This window comes from Aotus nancymaae, unplaced genomic scaffold, assembly GCF_030222135.1.
Source record: "Aotus nancymaae isolate 86718 unplaced genomic scaffold, 86718_ANA_hifiasm-v0.15.2.pri h1tg000030l, whole genome shotgun sequence".
NCBI classification, from domain to species: Eukaryota; Metazoa; Chordata; class Mammalia; order Primates; family Aotidae; genus Aotus; species Aotus nancymaae.
Genome location: NW_026988443.1, coordinates 3,857,426 through 3,882,348, shown reverse-complemented (window position 1 = coordinate 3,882,348; position 24,923 = coordinate 3,857,426). Strand labels below are relative to the sequence as shown.

General features: G+C 45.9%; 1 protein-coding gene and 1 long non-coding RNA gene across 2 annotated transcripts in view; both read right to left on the bottom strand.

The window, feature by feature from the left end:
• The window catches only part of LOC135277199 (uncharacterized), a 140,378-nt gene extending 120,003 nt beyond the window's left edge, over positions 1 to 20,375 (bottom strand). The window contains exon 1 of the long non-coding RNA XR_010344770.1: positions 20,209 to 20,375. This is a non-coding gene — a long non-coding RNA (uncharacterized LOC135277199). The remainder of the gene's footprint in view (positions 1 to 20,208) is intronic.
• Positions 68 to 8,367, bottom strand: LOC135277234 (lon protease homolog 2, peroxisomal-like). The gene is made up of 2 exons (XM_064383038.1): positions 8,030 to 8,367; positions 68 to 83 (listed from the first exon to the last, which is right to left on the bottom strand). Exons 1-2 carry the CDS (start codon positions 8,260 to 8,262, stop codon positions 68 to 70), a joined length of 249 nt encoding a protein of 82 aa, XP_064239108.1. The 5' UTR covers positions 8,263 to 8,367.
• Positions 20,376 to 24,923: the final 4,548 nt, after the last annotated feature.

The window sequence follows — 24,923 nt, the reverse complement described above, 5'->3', positions numbered from 1 at the left end:
AACTTCTAAAAGCGATGGCCAATCCCTGTCTTCCCGTCTTCTTCGAGCCGGTTTCCGGTCCGCCTCTCTAGCCTGAGTCCGGTCTACGAACGCGAAAGAGAACAGGAGCTGTATGCCGCTTTCGACGAGGGAAATTGACGACTCTATGTACTGGGACCGGAAACTGAGGTCAGGTTTCCAGTCTCCGCTCTTTTTTTATTCTTTTTCTTTCTTTTGAGACGGAGTTTCGCTCTTGTTACTCAGGCTGGAGTGCAATGGCGCGATCTCGGCTCACCGCAACCTCCGCCTCCCGGGTTCAGGCAATTCTCCTGCCTCAGTCTCCCGAGTAGGTGGGATTATAGGCGCGCGCCACCATGCCCAGCTAATTTTTGTATTTTTAGTAGAGACAGGGTTTCACCATGTTGACCAGGAGGTATTCTTAATAGCAATGTAAGAACGGCCTAATTAGGGGAGTGAGAGAGGAGATGGGGAGGCATCACACACCGGGCTAAAACATGAAGGACATTCAGCCAGGCACAGTGGCTCTTGCCTGAATCCCAGCACTTTGGGAGGCCAAGGTGGGCAGCTCACCTGATGTCAGGAGTTCAAGACCAGCCTGACCAACATGAAGAAACCCCCCGTCTCTACTAAAAGTACAGAATAAGCTGGGCGTGGTGGCACCTGCCTGTAATCCCAGCTACTCGGGAGGCTGAGGCAGGAGAATCACTTGAACCTGGGAGGCAGAGGTTGCGGTGAGCCCAGACTGCACCATTGCACTCCAGACTGGGCAACAAGAGTGAAAATCTGACTCAAAAAAGAAAACAAAGAAACAGGGTTCCAACATGTTGCCCAAGCTGGTCTCCAACCCCTGTGCTCAAGCAATCCTTCCACCTTGGCCTCTCTAAGTGCTGAGCCAACACGCATGGCCTAAAAATGCCAATGTATTTTTGAAAGTGTTTACAATGTGCTAAACTGTTTAAATTCATGTTAACTGTCAACAATAACCACTATGGGATATGTTTTACTAAAATCTCCATCTGACTGATGGAAAAATGGAAATGTAGACAGGCTAAGTATCTTACCCAAGATCAAAAAGCCGGTAACAGAGCCCAGATGTAAAACCAGGTCCAGCCTGACAACCACTACACTGGAGTGCTTATCAAAAACTGTTGCTAAACAGGCCAGGGGGCAGCAGCTCATGCCTGTAATCCCAGCACTTTGGGAGGCAAAGGTGGGCAGATCACCTGAGGTCAGGAGTTCAAGACCAGCCTAGCCAACATGGTGAAATCCCCATCACTAGTAAAATAAAAAAATAAGCCAGGTATGGTTGCAGGTGCCTGTAATCCCAGCAACTCACAAGACTGAGGCAGGAGAACTGCTTGAACCTGGGAAGTAGCAGTTGTAGTGAGCCAAGATTTTGCCACTCTGTTGCACTCCAGCCTGGGCAACAGAGCAAGACTGCATCTCCAAAAACAAAAAACAAACAAAAATAAAAAACACACGGTTGATAAATTAAGAGGCAAAGAATAGTATCTTGCTATTTGTGATGATTAATTGTAGGCATCAACTTGACCAGATTAAGAGACACCTAGATAGCTGGTGAAGTACTGTTTCTGGGAGTGTCTATGAGGGTGTTTCCAGAAGATACTGGTGTGTGAGTGGGTGGACTCAGTGGGAGGATACACCCTCAATATGGGTAGGTACCATCCAATAGGCTAGGGGCCTGGACAGAACAAAAAGGCAGAGGAAAGGCAAATTGTGCTCTCTCCTAGAGCTGGAATACCCTACCTTCTCCTACTCTTGACCTCATGATCCACCCGCCTCGGCCTCCCAAAGTGCTGGGATTACAGGCTTCAGCCACCGCGCCCGGCCCTAATTATTTTTTTTTATACAGAGTCACGCTCTGTCACCCAGGCTGGAGTGCAGTGGTGCAATCTCAGCTCACTGCAGCCTCCACCTCCCAGGTTCCAGCAATTCTCCTGCCTCAGCCTCCCGGGTAGTTGGGATTACAGGTACATGCCACCATGCCTGGCTAATTTTTTTTGTATTTTTAGTAGAGACAGAGTTTCACCATGTTGGCGAGGCTGGTCTCAAACTCCTGACCTCAGGTGATCTGCCTGCCTAGGCCTCTCAAAGTGCTGGGATTACAGGCATGAGCCACTGTGCCTGGCCCATCCAACTAATTTTTAAATCAACTTTAAATTGGTTACCTGTTTTTTAACTTATCTCTTCATTAGAAAATAATAACCATGAAAAGAATGGGTTTGATATGTTAATAATATATTTTTTCTAATTTAAAATATATATAATCACTCCTCATAGGGGATTGATTCCAGGACACTCCTGACCCCCTGCAGACACTAAAATCTGCAGATGCTCAAGTCCCTACATAAAATGGTATAGTATTGGCATATAACTTATGTACATCTTCCTATATATTTTAACTCATCTCTAGATTACTTATAATACCTAATGCAATTATAAATTATATAAATAATTCTACATATAAATAATTATTACACTGTATTTTTTACAGTAATGACAAAATATAAAATCTGTACAGGCTGGGCATGATGGCTCATACCTGTATTCCTAGCATTTCAGGAGGCCAAGGTGGGCAGATTGCTTGAGTCCAGGAGTTCGAGACAGATCAGCCTGGGCAACATGATGAAACCCCATCTCTACCAGAAGAAGATACAAGAAACTAGCCAGGTGTGGTGACTCCCACCTGTAGTCCCAGTTACTCAGGAGGCTGAGGTAGGAGAATCACTTGAGCCCCAGAGGCGAAGGTTGCAGTGAGCCGAGATCATGCTACTGCACTCCAGCCTGGGTGACAGAGAAAGATCCTGTCTCAAAAATTAATTAATTAATTTAACTAAATAAAATCTGTACAATGCAATTCCTGGTTGGTTAAATCTACAGATGCAGAACCCACGAATATAGAGAGGGCCAACTGTGTACGTAATGCTCATCCCTGTGACTGCTAACCTTATTTTCTGTACCACCAGTATATACACCACACTTTGCGAAACACCCTTTGAACTCACCACTGCAATCCAAGGCGATCATTGGGAAGGCGTGTGCTCCTCTCAGGCCTCAACATTGCAGTAACACTTGTCCACCTAGATCCCATTTTTCAACAGGAGCCTCCACTGTATATACTCAATTTGGATTAAGGTTATTTTTTGGGAGGGAGGGAAGGAGGCTTATATTAGTGCTGGGCTGCCACAACAAAAATACTACAGACTGGGTGACTTAAGCAACAGAAATTTACTTTCTCCTAGTTCTAAGGGCTGGAAGGCCAAGATCAGCAGGACCGGTTTTTTCTGAGGCCTCCCTCCTTGGCTCTTAGATGCCGTCTTCTCCCCGCGTCCTCAGATGGCCTTTCCTCTGTGCTGGTCGGCATCCTAATCTCTTCTTACAGGAACACCAGTCATATCACATTAGGGCTCACCCATATGATCTTATTTGCCTTAATCACCTCCTTAAAGGCCCTGTGTCCACACACAGTCCCATTCTGAGGTACTGGGGGTTAGGACTTCCACATACGGATTTTGGGAAGACACAAGCTAGCCTGTCACAGGGCTTAAGTGCAGGATGAGAGAGGACGGCGAATTCAATACGAGAGACATGCTGGAAGAATCAGACTGGGATTACAAAGGAAACATCAAAGTTTGAAAGTAAAATGAGGGGAAAAGAAGGCAAAAAGTAAGAAACAGGTTTAAACACCTGAAGACATTACTCATTCTGATTTACAAGTCACTGGATGAAAAAACAAAAAGGATATTACTCATGGCCAAGAAGTGCTTATATATAAAAAATTGACAAGTCTCTAGAATATCCCAAATCCAATTAAAAAAACCACAGTGCTGTCTAGTTGTGAATGGATCTAGAAAAATATAAACAGATTAGGCACAGTGGCTCACACCTACAATCCCAACACTTTGGGAGGACTGCTTGAGCCCCGGAGTTCAAGACCAGCCTGGGCAACAAGGTGAGACCCTGTCTTTACAAAAAAAAAAAAAAAAATCAAAAAATTAGCTGAGCATGGTGGTGTGCACCTGTAGTCCCAGCCACTCTGGAGGCTGAGGTGGGAGGATCACCTGAACCTGGGAGGCAGAGGATGCAGTGAGTGCCAAGATGGCACCACTGTACCAGCATGGGTGACAAAGTGAGACCCTGTCTCAAAAAAATAAAAACAGAACTTAGTTATACATGGTTACAAGAAAATTTAATAGAAATAAATTTAAATTAAAAACTTAAAAGATAATTTAATAAACTAAGAGTTCCTTAATTATATTTTAAGACAAATTTTACTTTTTTGTCCAACACAACGGACAATAGGTACCACCTGTACCTATAAGAATTATAAATAAAGGCCAGCCACGGTGGCTCATGCCTGTAATACTAACACTTTGAGAGACTGAGGCAGGAGGATCACTTGAGCCCATGAGTCTGACACCAATCTGGTCAACATAGGGAGACCACATCTCTACTTTTTTTTTTTTTTTTTTTGAAACAGGGTGTTACTCTGCTACCCAGGCTAGAGTGTAGTGGCACAATCACAGCTCACTGCAGCCTAGACCTCTCTGGCTCAGGCAATCCTCTCATCTCGGCACCCCCAAAAGCTGGGACTGCAGGCATGTGCTACCATGCCTGGCTAATTTTTTTTTTTTTTGGTAGAGACAGGTCTCCCTATGTTGCCCAGGCTGTCTTAAACTCCTGACTTCAAGCCATCTTCCTGCCTCGACCTTCCAAAGTGCTGAGATTACAGGTATAAGCCAATGTATCAGCTTCTCACTCTTTCTTAAAACTTCATTTCTAAATAGAAGAAATTTCACTTGTATACCATAGACTTTCCTTAAGAAGAGTAAATGAAGATTTAGGAAAATCTAATAGATTAAATTTTAAAATTTTGCTATTATCAGGCAGTATTTCTTGAATGCCTAAGAATTCTAAGAATAGAAATAGAAATAATGTATAGACAAAGAATTGATCCAACTTATGAAACTGTGTACCTGTTACATACATAGGCATTAATAGTTTGTTAGATAAACACTGATGAAACTTAGCTGGAGTCTTATTGATAAGAAGCAAGTCAACAAAGAAGGGGATTGAGAAGTCAGCATTATGATGAAATGAAGCCATGTACCTTGAAGAGTATAAATTTGGAAGAAGACTGGATGACCATCTTGAAATGCTTGAAAAGATATTGTACAGATAGTGCTAAATTATTACTCCTTTTCACTAAGAAAACAATGGGTCACTCGGGAGGCACTAAAAATGCAGTTCAACCAAGCAGAAAAATGCAGGGTGCCCTGGGGCAGCACGCCAGCCAAGTTCTATACTGCAGGCCAAGTCCAAAGCTCCTCCCTTAAAAAGACTCCCGCAGGCAACATGTCTGCACACTAATGTGAAGAAAGGGACTGTACTACCCAAAACTACCAAGGAAGTGGCAGAGGTAAGTCACCATCTGACCCTGCCCCTCTGTGCGGCAAAGAACGCTGGGAGCAAATTACTTCTGCTGCTCCTTGAAGGTTGTGGCCAGTGTCACCTGGATGGTGTAAAGGAAACAAGAGACAGGAACAGAGACCCTCGCCTTGTCTCTGGGCTACCATACGGAAAAGCAGGTAACTGGGGAAGGACAGATCTGTGCATGGAAACAGACTAACGCTATGGATAACTCAGTATTTGAATTATTAAAGTTTTTTTTTTAAGTAGAGTATTTCAAAGGCCATATTAGAGAAAAAAAGGCATTAGAAACTATTACCAAGGAATATGGTACAATCTTTCCACACAGGCTTTTAAAGTAGCAAACAATACTTCTAGGATAACTAGATGGTCTAATGGGTTCTTATAATGCTGGAATTCTATGAAGAGTTTTCAATGTATGTTTTCTAATTTAAATGACTAAATTTTAACATTGCTACTCATTTAAAACAAAGGCAATGATATGAACATCAAGGATCAGATTAGAAGTATCTGATTATTAGTGTTTACTTCCAAGCAGGAGAATTGTGAATTGTTGTTCTGGAGAGATTTTCATAAAAGAAATAAAAAACCTGCAGGGTGTGGTGGGGCTTGCCTATAGTCCCAGCTACTCCAGAGGCCAAAGCAGGAGATAACGTGAGTCCAGGAGTTTGAGATCAGCCTAGGCAACACAGCGTGACCCCATCTCTACAAAAAATTTAGAAATTAGTTGGGTGTAGTGGTGCACACCTGTAGCCCCAGCGAACTAAGTGCCTGGGCACAGAAGGCAAAAAATCATGGGAAAAGTAAGCAGAGGTTTAAGGAGCAGGGTCATATGTTGGGAAACTAAAATCCAACACAATTTATCAAAGAGTACTTAAACTTGAAATGTGACCAATTACACTCAGGCGATAACTAAAGCAGGTATGATGGGAGCCAAGATATTTTCCATGCTTGCGAAAGGCAAGGCTTTTACAATATAAACGAATACTGGGCCGTTGTGGAAGGTTTGTAGGTCTTTGTTGCTTTGTCTGGCTTTCTTTTATCGTGGCGGGGAGGTGGGGGGAATGGGAGGGAATGGGGCAGCTGGGGAAGGTACCAGTCTCCTTGGAAAATCCGAAGAAAGCAAAGGATTCTCCTTTAAAAAAATGTACATAGTCACAAGATTTTGAAGAAAAATAAGGCATGCCTAACCCTCTGGAAATCCACTCAGAGTCAGGAACCACTAATTTAAAAATAAGAGATAACTGCCAGGGAAGGAGAAGCTCTAAAACGAAAACACAACACCTCCAGTAGAGTTAGAGATAGGAGGTGGGTGCTTGGGAGATGAGTTTGAAGATGATTTGCTGAGAGCGTATTATTTTACCAGCACTGTCCAACAAAATTATAATATGAGCCACATGTAAAATTTTAGTGTCCACATTATAAAAACAGCAGAAATCTTAATATTTTATTTAGCCCAAGTACTCAAAATATTACCATTCCAACATTTAATCTATGTAAAATTTACTAATCAAAAAGTTTTTTCAAAATCTGGTGTGTATTGTACACTTAACAGCACATTTAGGGTGACCAAACTCCTAGTTTCCGAGACGGAGGGGCTGAAACATAGGACTTCCAATGCTAAAACAGACAATCCCAGCAAACCAGGACAATTGGCCACTCTGGCATCTCAATCTGACGAGCCACATGCACTACACACTATTGGACCGCACAGTCATTTATCAAGCATGGTGCAAAGCGGAATACGCAAATTATTCAATGTATTCTTATAACGCGCCTAAGAGATGGATGCTGCCAGTTTCTAAACTACAGACTAAAAGAAACAGAGGTTAAGGCTCTCACCCAAAGTCACACCAATAGGGCGACAGTACTGGACAATGTAATAGTAAGCCTGGGGCCTAAGAAATGTTATGACTGAAGGAGCAGAGGTGAGAAGCAGGAAAGTTCCAGAAAAGGGGCACCAGAGAAAATGTGAGCAGGAAAGGCCCTTCACAAAGGGAAACAGAAGCATTAGGGGGAGAAGAAAAAGGGTGGCAGGGAGTATAGAAAAAAGGCACCCACAAATAGTGCAGTCTAGGATGAAACAAGAAAAAGTTAAAACTTACGGAGCAGAGAATGTCTCAAAAGACAAAAATGATGGGTGAGAGAAAAGGGGAAGCGGATAGGAAGAAAGGGCAGTGGGGAGGAAGGTGGAAAGCGAAGGAAAGTGAAGGCAGAGATCACCGGAGAGAAAGAAAGGGTCTGGAAAGTTAAGACCACTGGTCTAGGAGGCTGAAGACCGAGGGCGACGAATTGCGGGGTCTGAAGGGGGTTGGGGGAGCGGGGATTCAAATTAAATTATCCACAGCGGCAGGAAACTGCATAGTTTCACCAGGTGTCAGGCACTATTTCACGAACGATCTCACTCACGGTCATGGGAAGGGTCTCTGTCATCTCCATTCTGCCTGGGAGGCGTAATCCAGCGGCGAAGTCCGTCCCAAACCGAACCTCGCGCTCAAGGCCGGCCGCGGACTGGGCCCGGGTTCCCGCAGCAGGCCGCGCCGCCCGGCGCCGCCGCCGCGGAGGCTGCCTGGCCTACCTGTGCAGGGGCAGCAGGTCCTGCGCGTCGCTGGCGGGGTCAGGCGTGTTGGGGATGACGCCCAGGATGGTGCTCTGCAGCGACGTGCCCTTCAGCAAGCGGCTCCGCACCAGCTGCAGGTTGCAGGCCGAGTCCACGCTGGTTCGCATGGTGGAGCCGGGCAGCAGGACGCCCTCGTGGGTCAGCAGCAGCGGGAGGCGGCTGGGGATCTGGATGGGGCTCACTGAAGACATGGTGGCAGCCTTTCGCACAGGGGCTGTCAAAAGGAGCCGGACAGACAGCTCTCTACAACCTACCCCGCAGCCTCCAAACCTCAGAGCCGCCTACGAGCCTCTGCTTCCGGCTCCGCGCTACGGTCAGCCCTTGGGTCCAAACGCCGTCGCTTCGCGCTGCCCTCTCGCGGAGCCTCCTGGTAAGACTTGCGCGTCGTATATATGCGAAAAGAGGCGCACTCAAGCCTTCGCCTGACTTACACAGTATGTTTGGAAAGATGACCTCATTTGAATTGTATATTCTTGAAGGGTTTTTAACTTTTGATTCTAACTGATGTTTGTTTGTTTGTTTGTTTGTTTGTTTGTTGATTTTGAGACAGAGTCTCGCTCTGTCGCGGATGCTGGAGTGCAGTGGTGCGATATCTGCGCCCTGCAGCCTCCGCCTCCTGGGTTCGAACAATTCTCCTGCCTTAGCGTCCGAGTAGCTGGGATTGATTACAGGTGCCCGCCACCACACCCAGCTAATTGTTGTATTTTTAGTAGAGAGGGGATTTCACCATGTTGGCCAGGCTGATCTCGAACTCCTGACCTCAAGTGATCCGTCCACCTCGGCCTCCCAAAGTGCTGGAATTACAGGCGTGAGCCAACGTGCCTGGCCCAATTTTATTTTAGATACACAAAAACACAGCAAAGAGTTCCTATATACCTTTCACCCAGTTTTGCCTGTTACCATATTACATAATCATAGTTCAATTATCAAAACCAGGAAATTAACATTACTATTGTGTAACCTATAGACCTTATGCACATTTTGCCAGTTTTCCCACTAATGTCCTTCATTGGATCTGGTCCAGGATCCAATATCCAGGATCCCACTCTTTATTTTGTCATGAACTCTCCTAGGTATCCTCTAATCTGTGGCAATTCCTCAATTTTTTTTTTTGTCTTTTAAAACCTTGTTACTTTTAAAGGATATAAGTCAGTTATTTTGTAGGAGTTCATTCAATTCGAGTTTATCTACTGTTTCTCATGATTAGATCAATGGTATGCATTTTGGGGCCAAATACCGTAAAAGTGATGTTGTGGCATCACTCAGTCCTGGCAAATGAGATGGAAGCATAAGTGTGTGGTAGATTTCCAGGAAGTCATGCCACCCGCCTCCTCCCTCAGTCAAACCTCCAGAGTGGAGAACGCACCCTCTCTGTGACTCTTGCCTCCTTCAAGACTCTTCTCAAATGTCATCTCTCAATGAGATATTCTCTTTTTTCACTTTTTTTTTCTTTTTTCTGTTTTCTTTTTTTCTGAGACATGGTCTCACTCTGTCACCCAGGCTGGAGTGCAGTGGCGCAATCATAGCTCACTGCAACCTCAAACTCCTGGGCTCAAGCAATCCTCCCTCCTCAGCCTCCCAAATATCTGGGCCAAAGTGCTAGAATTACAGGCGTGAGCCACTGAGCCCATCCTCAGTGAGATCTTTTCTAACTGCCCTACTTAAAATATCGACACCCCTCCCTTCCCAACTCTCCCGACCACCCTTTCTCTGCCCTTCCCCCCACGTGGTCTACTTTTTAATATAGTGTATAATGTATGTATTTAGATTTGTTATTTATTGCCTGCTCCCACACTATAAACCTCACGAGGGCAGGGAATTGTCTTTTTTTTTTAATCTTTTTTATCACTTGTGTATTCCAAGCACCCAGAAAGAACCCATGATAGACATTAATAAGTATCCTGAATGAATAATACACCTCAGCCATTCCATGCCATTTGAAACTCAGACATTTTTAAAGGTTCAGTGTTATTCCCACTTTCCATAAAAACCCAGTCCTATAGGCTGCCTCTGCATATCACCTCACTGATCAATTTTTTTCCTCTCTATGTCCCAAATATTACCTGCGTTTGAGGCTCTGTCATCTCCCTCTAGCTATGGCATCAGCAACCTGTCTTTCCTCTTTTTTTTTTTAAGACAGAGTTTCACTCTTGCTCTTATTGCCCAAGCTGGAGTGCAGTGGTTTGATCTCGACTCACTGCATCCTCCACCTCCCGGGTTCAAGTGATTCTCCTGCCTCAGCCTCCCGAGTAGCTGGGATTACAGGCACACACCACACCAACATGCCCAGCTAATTTTTGTACTTTTAGTAAAGATGGGATTGTACCATGTTGGCCAGGCTGTTCTCGAACTACTGACCTCAAGTGATCTACCCACCTCAGCCTCCCAAAGTGCTACCTGTCTCTCTGTTCTTAATCTTTTCCCCTCCAATTCACCCTACAGACAGAGGACCTCGCTGTGTTACTGTCCTGCCTAAAACCTTCCTATGGCAGCTGGGCATGGTAGCTCACACCTGTAGTACCTCGGGGGACTGAGGCAGGAGGATGGCTTGAACTCAGGAGTTTGAGTTCAGCCTGGGCAACATAGGGAAATCCTGTCTCAGAAAAAACAAATTTATGAATTTCAAGTCAAGGCTAAATAGAAAAAAAAATGTTAACCAGCCCTCTATGGCCCCCATGGCCTTCTCAGGAAATCCAGACTCTCCAATGGCCCTCGGGCCACACTTCCTGCTGTGCCTGCTCATCCTCACACCCACCCCAACATGCCTCAGGCCTGCAGAATCTCTTACTGCTGGCCACAGAGCTCTCCTGCAGACCTTTATGTCTTCTGCTCTTTCTGCTGAAAATGATCTCCCCTGCATCGTTTTTTTAGAGTCTTGCTATGTTGCCCGGGCTGGTCTTGAACACGTGGTTTCCAGATATCCTCCCGCCTCTGCCTTCTGAGTAGCTAAGATTACAGGTATGAGCCGCGCTATTCAGGTTCCCCTGCCTCTCACCAGGCTCGTTCCTGCCTTCCTTGGGGACCTCCTCCAGGAAGCCTTCCTTAGCTTCACCCCAGGCTGGATGAGCTGCCTCATTTCTGTGTTCACATATCAGCTTGTGCTGATCTCTGTCAGCTTTTCTGACTTTGCCATGAGATCATGTAAGCCTTGAGGACTAAAGTTTTGTCTTATTTTATAATCCCAGTGAGGCTGGGTGTAGTGGTGTGCATCAGTAAACCCAGGTTCTGCAGTGAGCTATGATAGTGCCTGTGAACAGCAACTACACTTTAGGTTGGGCAACAGAGCAAGATCCCATCTCTAGAAAATAAAAACAGGCCAGGTGCAATGGCTCAGGTCCGTAATCCCAGGACTTTGGGAGGCCAAGGTGGGTGGATCACCTGAGCTCAAGAGTTCCAGACCAGCCTGGCTAGCACGACAAAACCCCATCTGTACTAAAAATACAATTAGCTTGGCATAGTGGTGCAAGCCTGTAACCCCAGCTACTCAGAGGCTGAGGCTGGAGAATCACTTGAGCCTAGGAGGCAGAGGTTGCAGTGAGCTGAGATCGCACCACTGTACTCCAGCCTGGGTGACAGAGCGAGACTGCATCTCAAAAAAAGAAAAAAGTAAATAATAAATAAATAACAAAAACAAATTAAATTTATTATCTAAACTTTTAAATAATAAATTATAATCCCAGTGAGGGTACATCATGTAAATAGGAGGCATTTAGTAAATAAGAAGGGAAGGAAAGCAGGAAAAAGGGAAGGGGGAAATCAGAAAAGAAGAGAGGTCTCAAAAGCTCAGCTCTCTTTCTGGGCATATGGTAGGGCTGCACCTCTCCACCCACTTGAGCTTATGGATGGCCACGTGATCCGCTTTGGCCCGTGAAGTATGAGTGAAAATGACATGTGTCACTTTTAGGCAGAAGCAGACAGTCCAGTCTGTGGTCTCCATCCTCCTTTCACTGCCGGCTGGGTCACAGAAGCATGTGTTGAAATGGAGTCTCTGTCAGCCGAGGCCCCTGAGTGACTAAGACAAGCAGAGCTCCTGTTGGACCTGCAGTGGACACACAGCATAAGGTAAGAAAAACATTCTGTTCTTTTGAATTGCTGAGAGTTTAGGGTTTATTGTTAACCTAGCACAATCATGTCCCTTCTCTTCTTTTTTTTATTTTCGTAACTGAGTTTTGCTCTTCTTGCCCAGGCTAGAGTTCAGTGGCACGATCTCAGCTCACTGCAACCTCCACCTCCCAGGTTCCAGTGATTTTACTGATTCTACTGCCTCAGCCTCCTGAGTAGTTGGGATCACAGGTGCCCACCACCATGCCCAGCTAATATTTTGCATTGTTGGTAGAGATGGGGTTTCACCATGTTGGCCAGGCTGGTCTGGAACTCCCGACCTAAAGGTGATCTAAAAAGTGCTGGGATTACAGGCGTGAGCCACCTTGCCTGGCCATGTCTCTTCTTTTCTTTGTTAATTTCAACTTTTGTTTTAGATGCAGAGGATATACATGCTGGTTTATTACATGGGTGTATTGCATGATGCTGAAGTTTAAGGCACAATCGAGTCCGTCATCCAGGAAATAAGCATAGGACCCAATAAGTAGTTTTCTAACCCTTGCCCTTCCCTCCCTCTACCCTGTAGGAGTCCCCAGTGTCTACTGTTTCCATCTTTATGTCCTATGTACCCAATGTTTCACTCCCACCTATAAGTGAGAACATGGGTATTTGGTTTTCTGCTTCTATGTTAATTCAGGTGCAGTTGGTTATAGGTATTAGAGAAAAATCACATCTTTTTACCCTTTTATGTGCTAAGAATATCAGACACTACCTTATTTTTCCCACTGCTATACAATTTTAATTCCAATTGTGTGTATTCCATGGATTCTTGCAAAGATGCTATAAAGTGAACAGATCAAATATTATTATCCCGTCACCTACGAACTCAGAAAAAGAACCTCAATGACTGCACGAGACTCCCTGGGCAGGAGAAAATGAGCTAACACCAGAGCCCAGGTATCCGTCTCCCCACCCAGGGCTCACTGCTTGGCTCCAGTAAATAAAATAGCACAGGTCTAAAGAGTCTAAAATCTGGGGCTCCTCACCAGAAAGGTGTCCTTCTTTTGTTACAAAGGAAATATATTAAAAGGTTGGAATCAGGCCAGGCACAGTGGCTCACACCTGTAATCTCAGTATTTTGGGAGGCTGAGGCAGGTCGATCACCTGAGGTCAGGAGTTCCAGACCAGCCTGGCCAACATGGTGAAACCCCGTCTCTACCAAAAATAAAAATATTAGCCACTGTGGTAGTGCACACCTGTAATCCCAGCTACTCAGGAGGCTAAGGCAGGAGAATCGCTTGAACCTGGGAGGCAGAAGTTGCAATGAGCCAAAGATCACACCACTGCAGCCCAGCCTGGGCAACAGAGCAAGACCCTGTCTAAAAAGAAAAAAAAAATGGAATAATGGACTTTATAGCCAGACTGCCCAAGCTGGCCCCAGCTCCAGCCAGCCCTAGCCAGCCCTCACTACCCAGAGATCATGAGCATAACTCCCTCTCTCAAGTTCCATTCCTCCAGACCTGTAACACTGGGATAATAATAGTACCTACTTCTTACTCTTGTGAATTTTAAATAAACAAATCCATGAAGAAGACTTGGCATGGCGCCTTGCATGTGATAAAGGCTCACTGAGATTTCTCTGTGACTGCCCTATTATAGCAGTTCATTCCATTTAAACAGCCACCTTCCAGGATGGTGATGCAAGGATACTGCCACAAGGTGGCACCGTTGTCTCCAGCCACTCCCTGAGTCGCTAAAGCTTCGTTTCTCAAAATGCCAAGCTGGGTCAGGACAGGAGAACCCAGAAAAAAAGAGTTCGAGAACTCCAGCCAAAAACATGTCCTCCTTGTCACATCAAAAGTGCTGAAACTGCTTCGTTCATTTATCTCTACTGTTTCTTGTAGCTGGGTCCCCACGCCTCAGAAGAGGCAGAAGCAGCTGGTAAAATGAGACTGCCCAGCCCAGCCCCACACCACGAGCATAGCTGGGTGGGGTGGGGGTGAGTGGGGGTGGGTTCTGGTGGGAGGTGATTGAATCCACTGCTGTAGAGAAGGTCTTCTCGGGCTGTGGCATGCTTATGCCTTACCTGGGCACCTTGTGAAAATGCAGATTCGGATTCTGCTGGTTTGGGGCAGGGCCTGGCACTGTGCATTTCTTTTTTGTTTGTTTTTGGTTTTGTTTTTTGAGATGGAGTCTTGCTCTATCGCCCACCTGGAGTGCAGTGGCACGATCTTGGCTCACTGCAACCTCTGCCTCTGGGCGCTCAAGCGATTCTTGTGCCTCAGCCTCCCGAGTAGCTGGGATTACAAGTGCGTACCATCACGCCAAGCTGATTTTTCGTACATTGGTAGAGACGAGTTTCACCATGTTGCCCAGGGTGATCTCGAACTCCTGAGCTCAGGAGATCCGCCCGCCTCGGCCTCCCAAAGTGCTGAGATCACAGGTGTGAGCCACCGCGCCCAGCCAGCACTGTGCATTTCATACAAGCTCTTGAGTGAGGTCTGTGCTGCGGCTCCGGCCCATACTCTGAGAACTGGCCCATTTGTGGCAGATGGATGCAGCGACCTCTTGGGGGTCAAGGCTGCAGTGAGCAGAGTTCCTTACAGGTTCATGCCGGTTCACCCAGCCACACACCAGCCCTGTGAAGTCAGTGTCATTGCCCCCGTTTTATGCGTGATAAACAAAAACATTGAGTAACCGTCCCAAGGTTGTAACAGCTAATTATTAGCAGAGCTGGAACTCAAACACAAAAATGCACTTCTGCTAAACCAAATGTTATTGTTTAATGCTGAATTAAAGAAAACATGGCCCAGCTTTCCCTCCCTGACTTCCCAGGACAAAGAGAAAAGGCCACGGAGGCAGCAGAGAGCGGAAACCTCCCAGACTCACAATCTTCCAGTCAGGAGCTGTGTGACCCTGAAAACTTCCTTAGCTGTTGGGAAACCTGGCAAGAGCCGAGGGAAGAGTCTGAGGCCTCAGTCTGTTCTCATGTAAATATTGAATTAGAAAAGAATTAGAGATATAGTTACATAGATATTCCTATATATAATCATAATCACATAGCTATTCACATGTAATCATAAATATGTACATATATACAATCATATCTTTAATTTTACTAATAAGTCTCAGGTCATGAAGTATGGAACTGAAGCAGCATTGGGAAAGAGGTGACCCTAAGGCAAGACACTCTAAGTCCTTTGACACGCCCGCATAAGGAGGGCGCCTCTCCTGTGCGGCAGCACCAGCGCTGTGAAAGCGCCCGCTGTTTAACCAGCTAGGGGAGGAGATGTCCAAAATGGCTGAGACGTCTCCTTCCTCAGGGGAGTTGGGAGAAAAGTCTGCTCTTCCAAGCTCTTGCGGTAAGGCCTGGCAGTTGTCGGGGAGGCTGCAGACATCCTGGGGCTTAATTGTCTCTATGTGATGCTGTGCTTCAGCGGTCATGGCCCATGTTTGCACCTGGTTCCTTTCTTTCTTCTAAGATAAGAATTAGTCATAGTAATATAAATTTTAACTTCCTTGATATCCTTGACAAATATGAAAAAAGTGCTGACGCATTGGGTTTTCTCCTCGCCTCAGCTCCTTGAAAATCCTGACCCCCCTGTCTCCAAGATACGTGATTTACCTGAACTTATCACTGACCACTGTTACCTCACCCTACCTACCTGCCCCCTGCTTTGTACTCAATAAAAGTCAGAGCATCCAGGCACTCGGGGCCACTGCCGGACTCCACGCTTTGGTTGGCAGTGGATCCCTGGGCCCAAACTCTCTTTTCTCTACCTCTGTGTCTTGTGTCTTTATTTTCAGTTTCTCGTCTCCACATCTGTAGAAAGGGACTCACAGGACCCTATAGGGCTGGACGCTATACTCAGCCTCTCTGTGCCTCATTTCCTTCATCTCAAAATAGGGAATCATAATGACACCTACTTTGGGGAGTTATTATGCAGAAAAAGATGACAGCATGATCAATTAAGTGATTAACTGAGTAAGCAGGGCATATGGTGAGTGCTCAGTCATCGTCTGCACCAAGGGCTTTTACTCTGTAGTTGTGGTTTAAACCCTGGGTAAGCTAAGCCTGCTCATCTGGGTCATAGTTAACCACTGTGTCTCCAAGAGACTAGAAACGATCTAACTGCCCATTGGCAAATCTGGTACAGTCTCAGCTACCCTGGATGCTGGGGTAGCAAGATCCCTTAAGCCCAGGAGTTCGAGGCTATAGCGCACTATGATTGCACCTGTGAATAGCCACTGTACTCCAGCCTGGGCAACATAGGGAGACTTCATCTCTAAAAATTAATAAAATAAATGCCCATCATTAGGGGAGTAGTGAAAGAAATTGTACAATAAGCTGCTAGAGCAGCTTAAAAAAAATAGAATGTGGGGGCTCTCAATGTTCTTACATAGAAAGATTTCCAAGATGCAACGTCCTATGAAAATAACAAGGTACGGCCGGCATAGTGGCTCACATCTATAATCCCAGCACTTTGGGAGGCTGAGGCAGGTGGATCATCACCTCAGGTCAGGAGTTCAAGACCAACCCGGCCAATATGGTGAAACCCTGTCTCTACTAAAAATACAAAAATTAGCTGGGCATGGTGGCATGCACCTGTAACCCTAGCTTCTAGGGAGACTGAAGCAGGAGAATTGTGTGAACCCAGGAGGCAGTGGTTGCAGTGAGCTGAGATCACACCACTGTACTCCAGCCTGGCTAACAGATTGAGACTCCATTTCAAAAATAAAAATAAAACATGAAAAGATAGTCCCAGCAACTAAGGAGTCTGAGGCAGGAGAATCACTTGAGCTCAGGAGTTTGAGGCTGAAGTGAGCCATGATTGTGCCACTGCATGCCAGCCTGGGCAACAGATTGAAACCCCAACACACATACCAAAAAAAGTGAAAGGATCCAGAAAAAATTAACAGCAATGGTTACCCTTAGGGGAGTCCACCAGGAAGATGGAGAACAGAGAGAGAGAGAGCAGTGCAGGTAGGAGCAGACCCAGTCGCCCCTGGTTGCCTGGAGGTGCTCTTGCAAGCTTTTGTGTTAGAGGGAAAAAAAAGGTCAGGCTCGGGGCTGTGGGTGCTTACCAACTTTATTCCGGTTCCCTCCGAAATCCCTCCCATCTGCGGGAGCCCTTCCACTGAATGCCTTTTTTAAAATTGTGGTATTTAAAAACACAATATAAAATTTATGATCTTTACCACTTTCAACTGTACAGTTTGGTAATTTAAGTGTATTCACATTGTTACAAATGTATTTTAATACTGTAAATTTTTGAATCAGGTTAACTGTGTTGACTTTTTCTTTTTTTTGAGATGGAGTCTCATTCTGTCGCCAGGCTGGAGTGCAGTTGCATGATCTAGGCTCACTGCAACCTCTAACTCCTGGGTTCAAGCAATTCTCATGCCTCAGCCTCCCGAGTAGCGGGGATTACAGGCACCTGGCCACCACACCTAGCTAATTTTGTTTGTATTTTTAGTGGAGACAGAGTTTCACCATGTTGGCCAGGATGGTCTCAATCTCCTGACCTCATGATCTGCCCGCCTCGGCCTACCACACATCTACAACCATCTGATCTTTGACAAACCCAACAAAAATAAGCAATGGGGAAAGGATTCCCTATTTAATAAGTGGTGCTGGGAAAACTGGCTATCCACATGCAAAAAAACTGAAAGTGGACCCCTTCCCTACACCTTATGCAAAAATTAACTCAAGATGGATTAAATGTAAATGTAAAACCTAAAACCATAAAAACCCTAGAAGAGAACCCAGGCAACACCATTCAGGACATAGGCATAGGCAAAGACTTCATGACTAAAACACCAAAAGCAATTGCAACAAAAGCCAAAATTGGTAAATGGGATCTAATTAAACTAAAGAGCATCTGCAAAGCAAAAGAAACTATCATTAGAGTGAACAGGCAACCTACAGAATGGGATAAAATTTTTGCAATGTATCCATCTGACAAAGCTCTAATATCCAGACCCTACAAGGAACTTAAACAAATTTACAAGAAGAAAACAAACAACTCCATTAAAATTTGGGCAAAGGATATGTACAGACACTTCTCAAAAGAAGACATTTATGTGGCCAACAAACAGATGGAAAAAACTTCATCATCACTGGTCATTAGAGAAGTGCAAATCAAAACCACAATGAGATACCATCTCACACCAGTTAGAATGGTGATCATTAAAAGGTCAGGAAACAACAGATGCTGGAGGAGATGTGGAGAAATAGGAAGGGTAAATTAGTTCAACCATTGTGGAAGACAGTGTGACGATTCCTCAAGGATCCAGAACCAGAAATACCATTTGACTCAGCAATCCCATTACTGGGCATAAGGATTATAAATCATTTTGCCATAAAGACACATGCACACATGTGTTTATTGCTGCACTATTTACAATAGCGAAGACTTGGAACCAACCCAAATGCCCATCAATGATAGAGTGAATAAAGAAAATGTGGCATATATATATATACACCATGGAATACCATGCAGCCATAGAAAATAATGAGTTCATGTCCTTTGCAGGGACCTGGATGAAGCTGGAAACCATCATTTTCAGCAAACTAACCCAGGAACAGAAAACTAAACACTGCATGTTCTCACTCATAAGTGGGTGTTGAACAGTGAGAACACATGGACACGGGGAGAGGAACTTCATACACCGGGGCCTATTGGAGGGTAGGGGCAGGGGAGGGGAGAGAGAGCATTAGGACAACTAACTAATGCCTACGGGGCTTAAAACCTAGATGACAGGTTGATGGGTGCAGCAAACCACCACAGCACATGTTTACCTATGTAACAACCCTGCACTTTCTGTACATGTATCCCAGAACTTAAAGTAAATTAAAAAAAAAAAAAAGAAATAAAATCATTATGCCCAAATACATCATTGATGTCTATTTCAGTTTAGTAAAGAGACTGGTCATACTGGGAAAGAGTTAGGAAAAAAGGGGAGCATGTGCCTTGAAATCAGACTGAATTCAAATCCTGTCCCTGCCATTTGCTAGCATTGGAAAAGTCCAATAAGTTCTCTAAGGCTTTGTCTCCCTTTCTTTTTTTTTTTTTTTTTTCTTCAAGACAGAGTCTTGCTCTGTCCCCCAGGCTGGAGAGTACAGTGACTCAATCTTGGCTCACTGTAGCCTTGGCCTCCCAGGTTCCAGCGATCTTCCCACCACAGCCTCCCAAGTAGCTGGGGCTACAGGTGTGTGCCACTACACCTGGTTAGTTTTTGTATTTTTGGTAGAGACAGGGTTTTGCCATGTTGCCCAGGCTTCCCTGTTCTTCAAAATGTACATGAAAATGATGTTCATCAAAGCATTCCTAGGAGCATTAAATGAGAGTTCTTGTAAAGCAAGGAGCACAGAATCTAGCCCAAGAGCACTGCGAGTTCACAGTGGCTCTTACTTTGCACTGCACTTGGAAGAATGTTGGACAAAGCACGTGACTTGGAAGCCAGGGCAGGAGTGCTCAACCTATGGAGCACCAGGAACACCTGGGGTTCCTGTTAAAAATATCCATGGCAAGAGTCCCACCCCAAACCCACTGAGCCAGAATCTAATAGGGTGGATGAAACCTGAGCCACTGTATTTTAACATCCTGCCCCTTTAACTTGGGCACATCAAAGCTGAGAACAGTGAGGTGGAGATGCCTTGAGCCCTTGGGTGTCACCTCAGGGCCTCAGGAGGTGACAGGCCCAGGCAGACTGACATGCTGAGGTTATTGTTCTAGATGTTGAGATTCTGAAATCATCACCAGACAGTGTTAACAAAGAGAGCTTTGGGGAGCAATTTCCCTCTTGTGACCTGGGGGTGGAGTAGGGATGGAGGAAGTTGCCCTCCCCACTCTGACATCTCATCACCTTCTTTCCACTTGAAGTAGCAAAAAGAGGGTGCAAAATCCCCGTTGCTTTTTACTAAGCTTCTGATGTACTCCCCCGCCTCCCCAGCTGCTCTCTCCACATTCGGGGGAGCCGCGCAGGTAGGAGCAGACCCAGTTGACCCTGGTTACCTAGACGTGCCCTTCCAAGTTTTTATGTCAAAGAGAAAAAAAAAAAAGCCAGGCTCGGTAGAGGCTGTGGGTGCTTACCAACATTTTTTCGGTTCCCTCCGAAATCCCTCCCATCTGTGGGAGGCTTTTTCTGCCAATCACCCACGTGCATTTGGTTTGCATCCCAGTTCGGCCTTGCCACCGGCTCCCAGAAGCTCTGGGTGTGGCGGGTGGCCCTGGAGTCTCCCTCGCGCTCGGGTGGAAAGAGTGGGGACGGTCTCAGAGGCTGCGCTGGCGCCGCGGGAACACTAGGTTGCGCGAGCAGGGCGCCCTGAGCCGGGAGCGTTTCCAGGAGACAGCAGGGGCGTCTGTGTTCACAGGAGTTCAATAAATAGTTGATAGATGTGACAAGTGTGTGTGACAGCTGAAACAGTTTCCCGCTGCACTCTGGTTTAAGCAGCAAAGCTGGCAGGAGGGTGACAACGCGAGTGTCCAGAGATGGGAGTTGAGCGATGAGAACACATGGACACAGGGAAGGGAACATCACACACCGGGTCCTGTCGCGGGATCGGGGCAAGGACAAATACCTAATGCATGTGGGGCTTAAAACCTAGATGACGAGTTGATGGGTGCAGCAAACCACCATGGCACATGTATACCTATGTAACAAACCTGCAATTTCTGCACCCAGAAATAAAAATTAAAAAAAAAAAAAAAAAAAAAAAAGCGAGTGTCTCTGCTGAAAGGGCAAACCCTCCGCCTTCCAGAAATGGGGAAGGCTGCCTCGGGAGCAGGGGAGGCCGCGCGGCACCAGGAGCAGAAGGGCCAGGACTTGGTCGTCAGCTCGGTGGCCTTAGACCCTACATGGGCTTCCCCAAAGACCTGAGCTGTTAGCAACCTCCACCCGAGGGACCAAGTCCTCGGTTCCTGGGCACCAACTGAGAATTTCCCACGTAGAGCCATTTACATCCCTGCATGATTTTGGACCTACCTACACGTCACTTGAATTATGCCTCAGTTGTTTTTTTCTTCAAATCAACTGACTTTTTAAAGTTAAATGGAGGCTGGGCGCAGTAATCCCAGCACTTTGGGAAGCCCAGGCTGAAGGATCTCTTGAGGTCAGAAATTTGAGAACCGCCAAGGTCACACCACTGCACTCCAGCCTGGGTGACAGAGCAAGCTCCTGTCTCGAAAATAAACAAAGAGTTATTTTTATTTAAAAATAATAATAAATGAGTAAAGTTAAATATAAGGGAAACAGATTATTGCTATACTAACTGGAAGCCCAGTATTTCTCACCAAAACAGAAGATAACTATAAAAATAAATACACAGCAGTCATGATTTCTTACAAGTTTACTGCTGAAAATCGACTGATATTTTATCAGTGCTGTGCTTTCCACACTTGAGGAAAACCAGGGATTCCAGCGCAGCCTCTTCCAGGAATTCTGAATGAAATGAGGTAACAGGTGGTGAAAGGAAAGCCAAGGAACGCCCGAGAGAGAGGGCTTCAAATTTTCACCCCACTGCCAAACAAAGGGAACCCTGACCGACGTTCTGTGCCAGGCAGTTGATTCCAGGGCTTCCTATAAGACGTACATTCTTCCGGAAACTGCGAGTTATTTTTTGACCGGTAAGCTGGAGGGGAAGGGTAGAAGCCTGGTTTCCTGTGAGCCCGCCCCACCCATGAGGTCCGATGCCAACCTGATGGCATCACAAGGTCAGGTGGTCCCAAGAGGTCGCCTGGCTGGCCTCCCATATCTGGTGACCGATCACCTGTCCCACATCCTTCCTGAGAGGTCTTCCTGCCTCTGCCCCAGCGCATTGCTGCTGTGGAAGCAGCTACAGGGAGACAGGAGTCAGGGCAGCTGGCCAGACAGTTGCCAGCAGGGGAGGAAGAAAGAGGAGGCGGAGCGGCCCTTCCCTAAACATGGCCTCAGGGAGCCTGTTATTGAAGAGGTGTCTGCACCGGGTTATACTGTAGGGAAAGATAACCATGGAACTGTGGGCAAGGCACTTCCCTTCTTCCTCTTGGTTTCCTCTTCTGTAAATTAAACAGGGTGGGTCAGACAGGACCTTAGAGTGAAGGATCATCTCCACATGCCTCTTCAGCCCGAGACTTGGGGCTGTTACAGGGAGGAACCGCCTGGCCAACCCTGTCTTTCAATGCACGCAGTTGTTTTTCTTTTTTTTTTTTTCCTTTTTAAAGACAAGGTCTTGCTCTGTCGCCCAGGATGGAGTGCAGTGGCCTGATCATGGCTCACTGCAGCCTGGAACTCCTGGGCTCAAGTGATCCTCCCACCTCAGCCTCCCAAGTAGCTGGGACTACAGGCACCTGCCACCATGCCCAGGTAGTTATTTTATGTTTTATAGAGGCAGGATCTTGCTATGTTGCTCAGTCTGGTATGCAAGAGTTTTGTAACAAAGTGTGCAAATGGTATATCATATTCTTTCAGAAAACCAAGAGCCCACAGTCAGGTAGAAGGAGCACCCTCCTCACTGTGTGGGTCCTGCAATCCTTGAATATGGAAAGGTCATTTGTGCCATCTTGTCCTACAGATCTTTACGTCAACAAGACCCAATTATTGATCCTGGGCAGTCCCTAAAGTAGCCTGGTATGAGTTCGGGAGTGGGAGAGTTCAAAGGGAGCCAAGTTATGCCTCTGCCCCTCTAGTTCTGCAGGGAAGTCTTTAATATTGCACACCACGCTGTGACAGTCCTGGCTCAGTCCCATCCTAGTGGTGGGGACTGCAGTCAAGTTAATTAATCTGTCTAAGTCTCAGTTTCTTAATCTATAAAGTGGGCATAACGCCTACTTCATAGAATTGTTTGTTGTGGCTAAATGAGACCATTGATATAGAGTCAATCAATCAGTATTTGCTGAACATCTACTGTTCTAAGTGCTTGGTGCATAGTCTAGTTCCTTGTACAGGATTAGGCATGCAGGGAGTTTTGGAAAAGCAATGAATATATGTATACATATATGTTTATATAGAATATATTTCATACCACAGCAATTCCATCCAATCCCCTCTCTCAAACATGAAGGGGCTGGGCTTCCTTTTGGCATGGTAGCCAGGTTCCAAGTATTCCAAGAGACAGGAAGTAGAAGACTTCATCTTCCTAAGCATTGATTTTGGAAGTCCTGGAACATCACTTCCACTGAATTCTATTAGTCAATGAGGTCACAAGTCCAGCCCAGATTCTTAACATAAAGAGAAGCACTCACAGGCAGGGAAGGAAGGAATAGCTGAGGGCCGTCTTTGGAAACCACCTAACACAGACCAGGAACAGAACAGCGACCCTTAAATCCCAGCAGTTGCTCACTGGCACTGTAACATTTATCCATTTGTTCATTCGTTCATCACCTGCCTTCCCCTCTAGTATGTAAGCTCATGAGAACAGACACTGCTTTGTTTAATGTTATATTCCCAGCACTTAAAATAATGCTTGGCACTTAGTAGGCACTCAGTAAATAATTGTTGAATGAATGAATCAGCTAAGTAATCAATCATTCAGTTGTCCTAATTAGCTACAGGAAGTTGAGTAGGGCAAGGAGGTTTCATGGAAAAAGTGAGAATTAGGCTGGGCTTTACAGACAGGTAGGTCTGGCACAAACATGTTCTATCGATGAACCGAATCAAAGCAGTGAGAGAGAGTGGGCCAAAGCCCCAGTCACTTTGGTGAACAAACAGCAAACCATGAGTCCTTAACTCATTGTTCTTTCACACCCCATACAGGGAACTGAGAAGCCTTCATTAGATTTGATGTGTGTGTGTCCCATGGAGTATGCAGAAAGAGGATGCTGAGTTCTTTTTTTTTTTTTTTTTGAGATAGAGTCTTACTCTATTACCCAGGCTATAGTGCAGTGGTGCAATCATGGCTCACTGCAGTCTCAGCCTCCCAGGCTCAATCCATCCTCCCACCATAGCCTCCCAAGTGGCTAAGACCACTATGCCTGGCTATTTTTTTTTTCTTTTTTCTTTCTTTCTTTCCTTCTTTTTTGAAACAGAGTCTTGCTCTGTTGCCCAGGCTGGAGTGCAGTGGCATGATCTTGGCTCATTGCTGCCTCCGCCTCCCAGGCTCAAGTTATTCTCCGGCCTCAGCCTCCTGAGTAGCTGGGATTACAGGTGTGCACCACCGCACTCGGCTAATTTTTGTATTTTTAGTAAAGACAGGGTTTCATCATGTTGGTCAGTCTGGTCTCAAACTCCTGACTTCAGGTGATCCGTCCGCCTTGGCCTCCAAAAGTGCTGGGATTACAGGCATGAGCCTGAGTCGCGCCTAATTTTTCAAAAACCTTTTGAGGGTCTTGCTATGTGGCCCAGGCTGGTCTTGAACTTCTGGGCTCAAGCCATCCACCCACCTCAGCCTCCCAAAGTGCTAGGATTACAGGCATAAGCCACTGTACCCTCTGAATGCTGAATTACTAGCTCAGCCCTAAGGGCAGGACTTTCTCTGAATTCTCTCTGTAGACCAATCATTTTCAACTGGGGACAGTTTTAACATTAGACAATGTCTGGTGATGTTTCTGTTGTTGTCAAACTGGGGGGGGGGGTAGGGGGAGTGGTTTTTATTGGCATCTTATGAGCAGAGGGTAGGGATTCTGCTAAACATCCTACAATTCACAAGACAGGCCCCTACAACAAAGAATTATCTCACCCAGAATGTCAGTTGTGCCGCTGTTGAGAAATCCTAACTGTAGAGGGCGATGGGAAAATGCTTTGAATTAGAAACATTTGGGAGCTGGCAGACAGCAGGCAATCTCTGTAGCAGCACTTGGCCAAGAGCTGCGTTCCCACCTAAGATGACTGC

Excerpts from the sequence above, each read along its gene's own strand:
- LOC135277234 (XM_064383038.1), bottom strand. The coding sequence starts at position 8,262 with ATGTCTTCAGTGAGCCCCATCCAGATCCCCAGCCGCCTCCCGCTGCTG.